At 38.4% G+C, this 12,519-nt stretch overlaps 1 protein-coding gene and 1 long non-coding RNA gene across 4 annotated transcripts in view; one reads left to right on the top strand and one right to left on the bottom strand.

Annotated features, from left to right (window-relative positions):
- The window catches only part of LOC112472279, a 71,770-nt gene that overhangs the window by 24,986 nt on the left and 34,265 nt on the right, over positions 1 to 12,519 (top strand). The gene's annotated exons all lie outside the window — the stretch shown is intronic.
- PPM1H (protein phosphatase, Mg2+/Mn2+ dependent 1H) overlaps positions 1 to 12,519 on the bottom strand; it is a 257,658-nt gene that overhangs the window by 12,055 nt on the left and 233,084 nt on the right. For 2 of the 3 annotated variants that reach the window (XM_015598464.2, XM_025041056.1), the window contains exon 10: positions 891 to 1,089. In XM_015598464.2, the coding sequence (XP_015453950.1) occupies positions 921 to 1,089 (169 nt within the window). In that variant the 3' untranslated portion in view covers positions 891 to 920. Of the gene's footprint in view, positions 1 to 890; positions 1,090 to 12,519 lie in introns of those variants that run through there. The other variant, XM_015598468.2, reaches the window with a different exon arrangement.

A 12,519-nucleotide genomic window follows, 5' to 3' on the forward strand; every position in this document is an offset into this window, starting at 1 on the left:
AGAGAAAATCACACTGTGGTTCAGCTGGAAAGCTAGAGAGATAGCACTTTGAATTTGTTTCTGTGTCATATTAGTGAAGTAAGATTATTTTAAGCTAAAAAGTTATACTAGGATTTCTGAGTTTAGTTTTCTTCTGTGATTTTGGCTTGCCTATGTAGTCATTACTAGATGTGCTTAAAGAAACATACAGTTTTCCGTTACGGTCTTTAGAAAATTAGGAGACACTTGACTGCTAATAGGGAGTGAAATTTCTGGCACCTAGTAAACATTTAGTTTCACTAAGAGGTGAGATGCAGCTTGAACTCTTACACCTAGGATCCTCATCAGGCACTAAACCTGATGTCTTTGCTTCATAAACTTGATGTCTCTTTTATGCTGTGTGAGTCACCATGGCTAGCATGACCTTCACTCTCTCTTGACTCTTCTTCATCCTTCATGACCCAGTGCAGTGGTCAGCACATTTGGAAACCCTTCCCTGACCCTTACAGACTCATTTAAGTGATTCTCCACTGCACTCCCTTTATACCTTTATTACTTATTTCATGCACATTTAGGGACCTGGACAGAGGACCTGTGTGTCATATGCATGTGCTGTGGCTTGAGACCCAAGCAAGTCTCCTCTGTTGTTGACTTCCAATTCTATTTTTGTTGTTCTGGGAAGTAAACCATACCTTCTGTTCCATTTTGCTTTTGTAATAGGACTAAATGAACCACCTTTGTTTCTACTCAGGCAGCATTTGCTAGGATTAGTCAGTTAGGCAGCCCTCATCCTCCACTGAATTCTACCTAGCAGGATTGCACTTGCCCACCTTGAGTGCCAGGACAATTACTGGTCTCCTAGACTTACTTCAAAGCTTCTTGTAACTTAGCAGTGAATGAAATGCACAACCTTTCAACTCAATGACATTTAAGGCAACTACTCATCGGTTCAGGCCACAAAATAAATTGGTGCTCAGCTGCTCCCAGTCTATTTTTCTGGTTAGACCTATAAATAAAAGAAGTGATTGTACCATCGCATGTGACACCAATCTGCCTCCACACCAAGCAGTCACATTCTCTTGTGGTGGCTCTGTCTTTGTTCTGGTCCTCCTGAGGAACAAACAGAGTGTTAAAGATTGTATTTGGAGGTTGCCTAGTGCTGTGTGTCTACATTTGAGTTCTACACATACTAATAAATATAATAAATGAATGGGTGTACCATTTGAATTGCATATCCACCCCTACTGAATTTGTAATTCATTCATATGAAAATATTTTTCAGTAAATATTATAACTTTTCCAATATTCTTATATAGTCCCTTTTATTCATGAGACTAAGCCGCATCACTCAATGGTGACATTTAAATGACAGTTACTACAGTAATGCAGAGTAATGTCCTTGTGAAGTGTGCTGTATTGGTGTGCTTATCCAGTAATTTATATATCCCATAAATACTAGCTGTGATGTCTGAAGAAAACTTAAAAGAGAAGAAATATTTTTCCCCACACAAAAGATTGTGAACTGTATGATATTTTCAGAAGCATGTTTTGATACGTATTTGTCCCATGATTCCCCCAAATCCCTTCCCTTCTAAGCTATAAGTGTTTTTTTCAAAACACTTATGTACTCAAATATTAAAAACAAAAGAATATACCCTTCCTGCCCTCCCTCCCACCCCAAGGCACTGATGTCTTTGGTCTGTACAAACACAAAATAAAAAAAGAATCAGTCAAATCCAATGATCTTCCACTCTCTTTCAAACTAAATCTGCTTTAATCAGTATGCTAGCACATTCTGTCAAACTCCATGACTTTTTAAGCAATACATTATTCCTGCAGTTTTGACAAAAGCTAAACCTTTGCCGGCCCCAAACCAACTCTACATGGAGGCTTTGCCAAATTAACTTCCCTGTCTCAGTCAAGAGGCTGCTCCCCGACTCTGCTCAAAATTAATAAGGCCAATCAGAAATGCACAAAGCCGGCATGGCCAATCATTCTCCAAGCATTTGCCAGCTCCTCTACAGTCAGATAAATCATGTTAAAGTTATTATACCAATGACCATAAATTAGAGGGCTTGGTGGTCCCTCCCTCCGGAGGACACTGCAGACTAAGATTATTTCAGCGGCCCACTCCTCCCCTGGGCGGGTCGCTGCAGTAGGGGAGGGGACAGGTTCCTCGTTGGAGAGGGGAGGCGGGATCGCCAGGTCCCGGGTTATCAATTGTCACAGAATCCCTAAACTGACGCGCACAGCCTCCCCCTCGAATTAGCATCTGGGCGGCACCCAGGTGTTTGTTAGGGCTCTGTTCAGAGATGGCTTTGATCCCCAGATGCAGGGACTCCATCTGCGCCGCTCCATGAGACAATTTACAGCTGAGGTTAGGCCGGTGATTGCTGGCATGGAAAACTCATTTCTCAGCCTGGATTTTATTTACACTCTTATTAAGGTGCCTTTCACTCATGTCAGAATGGCATCGAGTGGCTGCGGGGAACGCTTGGTGGCGTGTGAGCGACGGGCGAGCGGCAGGCGCTGGCCACCTCGCTACACCGAGAGCGCGCGGTGGGCGCAGGGGGACAAAGGCAGCACGGAAGCCAGGGCACCGCACAGCAGAGGCCAAGAGCGGCCTTTGGACCGCCCTGGAAAAGTATAGTGGCTTTATGGCTGGTTTCCCCTTGCAGTGTTAGCTGGTTTCCAGCTCTCATAGATCATGCTCTTTATAAACGTCCAACAGGTGCTTTAATATTCATCTAAAACCCTGAGTAAAGATTTCACCCTTCTCTAGACCCCTTTCTGCCCACCAGAGCCTCCTTTGCCCTGTGGAGATAAGACTGTAGTAAGGAACCTGGAAGGGAAACTTCTGGGCTCTTCTTTCCATTGGCATCGCCTAAAACTAGAACAGGCCTGTGCAGCCTGGGCACATCTTGGCTCCTAATCATGCATATTCATGCCCAAGTGCACTAAAACTCAGGTCAGCTGCTTGGAGACAGTGAAATGTGCTCCTGAAGGCTGACCAAGACTGAGATTTCAATAAAATGAAGACTGGCAGTCTCCTCTCTGAGTCCTGTGCATAGTCTTAAAAATGCTTGAGGCAGATTTTTTTTGTTTCCTTTCCTAAAAGGAACAAATAAAATGGTAGAAGCCTGGTCTTTTGTTTATTTGTTTGTTTGTTTGTTTTTTGGTGCAGAGGGGAGGGGGGTAGTTTCTGTGGTTCTCCTTTTTGCTATAGAAATTATGATTTGTTTCTTTTATCCTACCTACTCCTTTTCCTAGGGTCCTTAACCTTTGGAGTAGTGGATAATATCTTCATATTCCTTTGTTCTGCATGTGGTCTCTCCTCTTGGCTTAACATGTTCTCCTTCCCTTCTTCTATCATTCGCGGAGGGGAGGGGAGGGGGGTAGTTTCTGTGGTTCTCCTTTTTGCTATAGAAATTATGATTTGTTTCTTTTATCCTACCTACTCCTTTTCCTAGGGTCCTTAACCTTTGGAGTAGTGGATAATATCTTCATATTCCTTTGTTCTGCATGTGGTCTCTCCTCTTGGCTTAACATGTTCTCCTTCCCTTCTTCTATCATTCCCCCATCTGATGACATCTCTTCCCCCTTTCCTCGCTTTCTTCCTGGAAAAGAGTGGACTCTTCTGCCCTCATGACCCTCATTTCTATCACTTCCCTCAGAAATGTCCCTTTTCTCTTTCCTGGACTCAGGTAGTTTCTCTCCTGCACTAGGGTGGCACTGGGAAGAGGATATAAAGCAATAATGCTTGATCCACAAGCTACCCCACAGCCTCCCAAGACTGCAGTCCAGTGAGCGGTACTGTTAAATTGTGTCCCCCCAAATTCATTTGTTGAAGTACCTCAGAATGTGACTGTACTTGGTGATAGGACCTGTCTAGTGGTAATTAAAGTAAAATGAAGTTATATGGATGAGGCCTAATTCAGTGACTGGCGTCATAAGAGGAAATTTGGACAGAGACCCTAGGGATACATGAACACAGGCAAAAAAAAAAAAATTTAAAAAAATGTGAGGACACAGGAGAATGTCGAAAGCCAGAGAGGCCTCAGGAGAAACCAAACCTGCCACCACCTTGATCTTGGACTTTTGGCCTCCAGAACTGAGAAGATAAATTTCTGTTAAGACACCCAGTCTGTGGTGCTTTGTTATGGTGGCCCTAGCCAGCTAACACTGGCACTAAGGAAGCCTGCCTGAGACACCCTTGTGGCCCTCCGTCCACTTCCTCCTCCATGACTTGAGAACTGTTTCCTTTGTGATAGCTTTGGCCTGGCACAACTTTTCTATTTAATGTTCCAGGTGATTGTGTGTGTGTGTTTGTGTATGTTCAGGTAAGAACCTACCAACCAGTGATATTCTCTGCTGATAGAGCTTTATTTCCACCACTCCTGTTAAATTTTCAGTTTTGTACTGTGTACTGAATATAGGACACCCACCCATTTAAATTTGAATTTCAGATAAACAGCAAATAATTTTTTAAGTATGTCTTATATATTGCAAGGGACGTACTTATATTTAAAAATTCTTTATGTGAAATTCAGTTTTAACTGGTGTCCTATAGTTCTTATTTGCCAAAATCTGCCAACACTTGTTCATAAATATGTGTCATTAGTATCTTCACACAGTGGTTCTTACATTAGAATCACCTGGAGAACATTTTGAAAATACTCATGGCTGAGTCCCTTCCTGGCGGAATTCTGATTTAATTGGTCTGAGGCAGGGCCTTGTGGACAGGAGTTTGTTAAATCATCCAGGTGATTCTAATGTGTAGCCAGGACATAGAACCCCTGCAGGAAGAGACAGACTTTGATTAATTAAATGTTCATAGCTACTGCATTGTTGGGTTTAAGCTCCCTTAAACTTAAATTCTTTGGGTTTTGTTCTGCTAAAATATGTCATCTTAACACTTTATTGCTGCACCACAGGCAAAGGTCAAGTAGATCACTGAAAAAAGCCGTTAGTATATGAAATGGTCTTATTTCAGGTCAACTGAGCCTATAGAGAGGTGTCATGAGCTATAATATTGATTCCACTGCAGCAAATGACTCCTCCATCCCAACACCTCAGGTTTTGTAATAATGCAGCTGGGCACCCTTTTACTTTTTACCATTACTTTTATTACAGGTCAGTGCTCAAGACTATAAGATCTATTTTAAGAATACTTATACTTCAAGAGGATTTGAACATAATTTTGTTCAGTTCTTCCAGATCCTGGGTATCTGTTTTTCAAATATTAATTGGCACGTATCAATAACTAAAGCTTACTTGCTGCTTACTTGTTACTAAAAATTTTATAGAAAGTTCAGATATTGTGGCTGATGCTCCTGGGGTGGTACACCATTCTTTCTGCTTGGTACTAAATTTCATCTTGAAGATAAGCCTTGCCAACATAAACCTTCATAGTATTTGCTATGTAGATGCTGACATAGAGCTCCAGCTGAGTAAGAGTTAAAAGAATGGTTGGGAAATAAAACGCCTGTCACAGAAAGTAGTTTTATAGGTAATGGTGTTGGGGGTCAGTAGATGACATTGATTAGTGCAAAGTTGAGAGATGGAGATGTGATATGAAAAGCCTTGTTAAAAATTCCATCCAAATAAGTGTGTATATGATGGAGGTTTCATAACTACAGTAGTCTCCTTTTATACGCAGTTTTGCTTTCCACGTTTTCAGTTATCTGTGGTCAGTTGTAGTCTAAAAATATTACATGGAAAAATTCCAGAAATACACATTTAAATTGTGTATTAAATTGGGTGTCATTTTTAGTGTGATGAAATCTCATGCTGTCCAGGTCTGCCCCTGTCTGAGACATAAGTCATCCCTTTGTCCTGTGTATCCACACACTATACATTACCCTCTGTTAGTCACTTGGTAGCTGTATCAGTTTTCACATCATCTGTCATAGTATCTCAGTGCTTGCATTCAAGTAACCCTTATTTTACTTAAGAATGGCCCCGCATCACAAGAGTAGTGTGATGATATACTCAATTCAGATATACCCAAGTGAAGCTTTACACAGTACTTCCTTTAAAGTGAAAAGGTGAAGGTTCTTGACTTATACTGGCAATTCAGATATACCCAAGTGAAGCTTTACACAGTGCTTCCTTTAAAGTGAAAAGGTGAAGGTTCTTGACTTAAGGAAAGAAAAAATGTTGCTGTTCCTAAGATCTACGGTAAAAATGAATCATCTGTCCATGAAATTGTGAAGAAGAGAAAGTTGTGCTAGTTTTGTTGTTGTACCTCAAACTGCAAAAGTTATGGCCACAGTGCATAATAAGTGTCTAGTTAAGATGGAAAAGGCATTACATTTGGGGGTGAAGACATGAACAGAAAATGTGTTCTGATTGACAGCAATGTGTTGCACCAGAAAGCATTGAGTCTGTAAGGGGTGCCCTAAAACAAGTGATTCCAAGCCATTTACTACAAGTAAGGGGTGGTTATACAGATTCAGGAATAGGTTTGGACTGAAAAATATAAAAATTACTTGAGAAAGACCACATTCACACATCTTTTATTCAGGCATATAGTCTTATAATTATTCTTTTATTGTTAATCTTTTACGGTACCTAATTTATATACTTTATCATTAAAGTATGTATGTATAAGAAAAACAGTATGTTCAGTACTGGGTTCAGTACTATCCATGGTTTCAGGCATCTGCTGGATATGAGATTACTGTATTGCTTATTATCTAATGAGAAGTTTCAGAAAACTATTGTAGTAGGAGGCAGAAACAAGGGCAAGGATGTCTGCTTTTACCACTTTTATTCAACATAGTATTGGAAGTCCTAGACACAGCAGTCAGTCAAGAAAAAGAAATAAAAGGCATCCAGATTGGAAAGGAAGAAGTAAAACTGTCATTATATGCAGATGACATGATACTATATATATAGAACCCTACAGATTACACCAAAAAACTATTAGAATAAATGAACTCAGTAAAGTAGCAGGATACAAAATTCATATTCAGAAATCAGTTTCATTTTTATACACCAATACAAACTAGCAGAAAGAGAAATTAAGAAAACAGTCTCATTTACAATTACATCAAAAAATAGCTAGGAATAAATTTAACCAAGGAGGTAAAAGGCCTGTCCTTTGAAAACTGTAAGACATTGAAGAAAGAAATTGAAGAAGATACAAATAAATGGAAAGCTATGATGCTCATGGATAGGAAGAATTAACATCCTTAAAATGTCCATACTACCCAAAGCAATCTACAGATTCAAGGCAGGCCTCATTAAATACCAATGGCATTTTTCACAGAACTAGAACAAATAATCCTAAAATTTATATGCAACCACAAAAGAACCCGAGTAGCCAAAGCAATCTGGAGAAAGAACAAAGTTGGAGGTATCATGTTACTTGACATCGAACAATACAACAAGGCTATAGTATCCAAAACTGTATGGTATTGGCATAAAAACAGACAGAGAGATCAATGGAACAGAATAGAGATCCCATAAATTAACCCATGCCTATGTGGTCAATTAATCTATGACAAAGGAGGCAAAACTACACAATGGGGTAAAGACAGTCTCTTCAATAAATGATATTGGGAAAACTGGACAGATCCATGCCAAAAATAAGAAGAAAGAAACTGGAGCACCTTCTTATACCATATACAATAATTAAGTGGAATAAGGCTTAGATATAAGACCCGAAATCATGAAACTCCTAGAAGAAAACATAGGCAGTAAATTCTTTGACATCACTAATATTTGGATATATCTCCCCAAGCAAGGGAAACAAAAGAAAAAATAAATGGGACTACATCAAACTAAAAAGTTTTTTGCACAGTGAAGGAAATCATCAACAAAATGAAAAGACAACCTACTGAATATGAGAAGATATTCAGCAATGACACATCTGATAAAGGGTTAATATCCATAATATATAAGAAACTCATACAACTTAACACCAAAAAACCCAAAACAATCCAATTAAAAAATGGGTGGAGGCCCTGAACAGACATCTTGTTCCAAAGACATGCAGATGGCCAACAGACATATGAAAAGATGTTTGACATAATTACTCATCAGGGAAATGCAAATTAAAACCACAATGAGATATCACCTTACACGTGTCAGAAGGGCTATCATCAATTAATTAACAAACAACAAGTGTTGCTGAGGATGTGGAAAAAAGGAAACCCTTGCGTACTGTTGGTGGGATTGCAAATTGGTGTAGCCACTATGGGAAACAGTATGAAGTTCCTCGAAAAATTAAAAATAGACCATACACCCAGCAATTCCATTTCTAGGTATTTAGTCAAAGAAACCCCAAACAGCAATTGTAAAAGATATATGCACTCCTATATTCACAGCCAAGATGCGGAGGCAACCTAAGTGTCTATTATAAATAAATGGATAAAGAAGAGGTGGTACATATGTGCAATGGAATATCACTGAGCCATAAAAAAGAATGAAAGCTGGCCATTTGTAATAATACAGATGGACCTAGAAGGCATTACGCTAAGTAAAATAAGTCAGACAGAGAAAGACAAATACCATATGATGTCCCTTGCATGTGGAATCTAAAAAACAAATAACAAACAAAACAAAAACAGACTTACTGATAGAAGAAATAGATTGTTGCCAGGTGGAAGGGAGGGTGGGGGGATGGGTGAAAAGGTGAAGGGATTAAGAAGTAAAGATTGCAAGATGAACAGAGTCATGAGGATGTAACGTACAGCATATGGAATATAGTCAGTAATATTATAATATGTATAATGTCAATAATATTGCAATAAATAGGTATACTGGGGTGATCACTTTGTAAGTTATATAAATGTCTAATCACTGTTATACAGCTGAAACTAATATTGTGTGTAAATTATAATTGAAAAATTAAAAATAAAAAATCACACAAAGTATGTTCTCTGATCACAAGGGAATGAAATTATTTCTTTATTTCTAAAATGTGATACTATTTACCTGTGAAGGGAATAAAAGAAACTAGGTCTCAAGTACCTAGCATAGGTCCTAATAAAGAATAATAGAATACATGTTTTATGTTTTTTTTTCCCCCGCTGTTTCACTGGAGTATAGTAAATAATGGGTTAACTTCCTTATTGAAATTTAAAAAAAAATTTAACTGTTCTGAATTCAAGGCAGATTATATAACTGATGGTGTCTTAGTATTGAGGAAATACAGTTATCACAACGCTGATGCATCCACTACAGTTAAAAGCTTTAAGACTGTTTTAACAGTAAAGAACTGGCAGATTTATAAATTTTCCTGTTTGTAACTCAGTACAGCATAAATAATTACTGATCCTACCTGTTTTTTGTTTTTTGTTTTTTTTCTTAATGATAGGCCATTAGTGTTCATTGAGATGTTTGACATTCTTATTCAATTCGTACCATAAAGGCAAAATCAGGCCATATTTTCTTGAGTTAATTCTTCTGACCAAGAAGATATAAAGCTTGACATTTAATACTTTAGAACAGATCCTAGTTCAGATTGTCTATGGCTTCTTTCATGCAACAAAGTAGAGCTGAATAGTTGTGACAGAGTCCAAGCGGCCCATAAATCTTAAAATATTTACTATCTGGCCATTTACAGAAAACACTTGCTGAATTAAATAACCTTTGGGTGGGCCTAGTAGATGAAGTTCCAGTAAAGACATGTGTAATAATGATAGCACTTATCTTTTTCATGAGAACCATCACAATGTTAATTGTCCTTCAAATTCTGTGCAATTTGGGTGATTGGCCATATATCCCCAATGTTTAGGGCTTCTAGGAATTAGAAATTTCATTTTTTCACCTAGGACACTGAGTAGAGATTTCACAGTTCTCCAGAATTGTGTCCAAACTTTTTTTCCTCACTGACCAAACTCAACAGGTAGGTGATATCTAATTTACAGCTGCTAAGACTGCTATTTTCAGGTTCCACATTCTTTAGTTTAAATTAGAGATGTTTTGTTACTAACATACTGGTAGTGCTTAAAAGGTGTAAAATGACTTTGTTTGGGACATTTTGCTGCTGCAACTTCACTTTTCTTTCATCCTCATGTCAATCATCCCCCTACCATCACACTCACCTCACAACACTGCTTTCTGAATCAGCTCATCTATCTTTATTTTTTACTGACTAGATTTGTTAATTAAAATTTTAAAAGCAGGTCACATAGGAAGCTCTGATTTATGAGCTCCTGTCAAAGGAGTGCTATTCTCCAACTCTGCATTCAGACCTTCCAAAGCTCTCTCCAAGGACCTCTTGGACTAGCAGTGCGATCAGACCTGATCCCTGGGATGCAGTTGAGGTGCCCCCTGTCCACACCTCGTGCTCCATCCCACTCTGAATCTCTCGGAGGCCGCCTAAATGGAATCAATAAAGTAAATGGGGTTAGCTGGCTGGAAAATCTCATCAGAAATGAAAGACAAGACAAAATGTAGAGAGAGAAACTGAAAGCAACAGTCTTTTCAGGGCTCTAATTACAGAAAAAGCAATTAAAAAGACAGACTAATTGCTAGAACATATAACTCACTCTTTGGCCTGTCACTTAATTGAAGGAAAAACTGGGAGGGTAACAATTTTGAAGTATTTTGTAGATGAGAATTTTTAAATGATGATGAGAATTATTAAAAAATATGCATACATACAATTTAAAAATTGTCTTATTTTTCCTTATAACCTAACACTTTCAAGCAGCAGTCTTGGGAGCCAAAGAACCATTTAACTCTCCCAAGGGTCATAAATGGTACAACATGGGATGGTCTTATCATTAAGTGAGGGGTCCTTCCCTCTTCCTGGCTCATAGCTCCAATAGCTGTACTTTTCCGGCTTAATAACGACTATTAAAAGCTGCATGAAGAAGCAAAAGTACAGGTGTGGAAAACTCTTGCTGAGATACTAATACAACCATCAGAGTCTCTGAATTATTGCTATTTTAAGCTGGTTTCCCCCATTTCATTCACACTACCAAGTGCCATATGGAGGGTTATTTCCCAAATTATAAATGTACCTTCTCAATGCCGTTTTCTTCTCTTTTTAATTTATATTTTTAACCACTTTACTCCAAATCCCCAAGCCAGGTTCTCTGTTTCAGTTTTCTATTGCTGTGTGTTAAACTACCCAAATATTAGTGGCTTAAAACAAAAACCATTTTATTTGCTCATGTCTCTGTAGATCCAGAATTTGGGTAGGTCTCAGTGTAGAGGACCCACCTCTGACCTTTGATGTCTTTGGCTTTAGCTTAAATGTCCTGAGCAACTAAAAGCTGGCTGGACCTCTCTCTCCTTACGGTATCACCTAGAGTGACTCAAGTGGGGCTTGAGGATCAGAGATGGCCTCACTTCCAATGTCTAGGCATTTTGTTTTTCTCCCTAGTGGCCTATCTTCATTGAGTAACCTAGTCTGATGTATGCTGGGTCGCCAGCTTCCAAGAGTGAAAGCAGGTACTACAAGGCCTCTAAAGACCTAGGCTTGGGATTCTCAGAATATCACTTCTCTATTCTATTAATCAAAGCAAGTCACAGGTCAGACCAGATTCAAGTGGTAGAGAAACAAACACCACTTCTTGATGGGAAAAGGAGCATTTGTGAACAGACATAGGAGGCATTGCTTGTAGCCTCTTTTGGCGACAATCTACCACAGCTTTCAAGAACTAATATAAGCTAAGCACTACTCACGAGAGAATGCTAGAAGACCCTTTTGATCTTCAGATATCTAATCCAAGGATTCATTCTTTCCACGAGTTTCTACTATTGAATGGCAAGGAGGAGGCATCGTAAGCATGAGGGTAAAAATGAAGGCGAAAAGAGCTGGGGAGATTTTACAACCAAATCCTTCTAAATATGAGTGTTTTCTGTCTAGTCAGCTGTTCTGAACTAAGCTTCAGATAAACCATAGCCTACTTTTAGCTTTCTTGTGAATTAATACTTTGATTATTTTTACCATTGTGTTGATATTTTCTAGATTAATTTTAACTTCCTGGACTCTAGAGTTAAGCAGATTTAGCATTCTTTGATGTCTTATCCTACATGTTATGGTTACATTTCTTTATAAGATGGTACATTTTACTAACACTTTGTAGTAGTTAAAATGTTTAAGTGACTAAGGAGAGTCTTGACTCTTACTATCTTCAGCAAGGATCTTAGTTATTGGCCCTCTCTCTTAAAAATACCTTGGTGTAAAGGGTTCAGTCCAAAAAGACTATATAACATTTGTAGATATTTATATACCCAACATAGGAGCAACTAAATATAGAAAGCAAATACTTACAGACCTATGGGGAGCAACAGATAATATAATAATAGGGAACTTTAATATACCATTTACATGAACAGATAGATCAAGGCAGAAAATAAACATTGGTCTTAAATGACACATTTAGACCAGATGGAATTAACAGATATATACAGAACATTTTATCCAAAAGCAACAGAATACACATTCTTCTCAAGTGCATATGGAACATTCTCCAAGACAGATCATATATTAGGCCACAAAACAAGTCTTAACAAATTTAAATAGATTTAAAATTATATCAAGCATATTTTCTGTCTACAATGGTATGAAACTAG

The sequence above is a fragment of the Pteropus alecto genome, unplaced genomic scaffold (assembly GCF_000325575.1).
Source record: "Pteropus alecto unplaced genomic scaffold, ASM32557v1 scaffold76, whole genome shotgun sequence".
NCBI classification, from domain to species: Eukaryota; Metazoa; Chordata; class Mammalia; order Chiroptera; family Pteropodidae; genus Pteropus; species Pteropus alecto.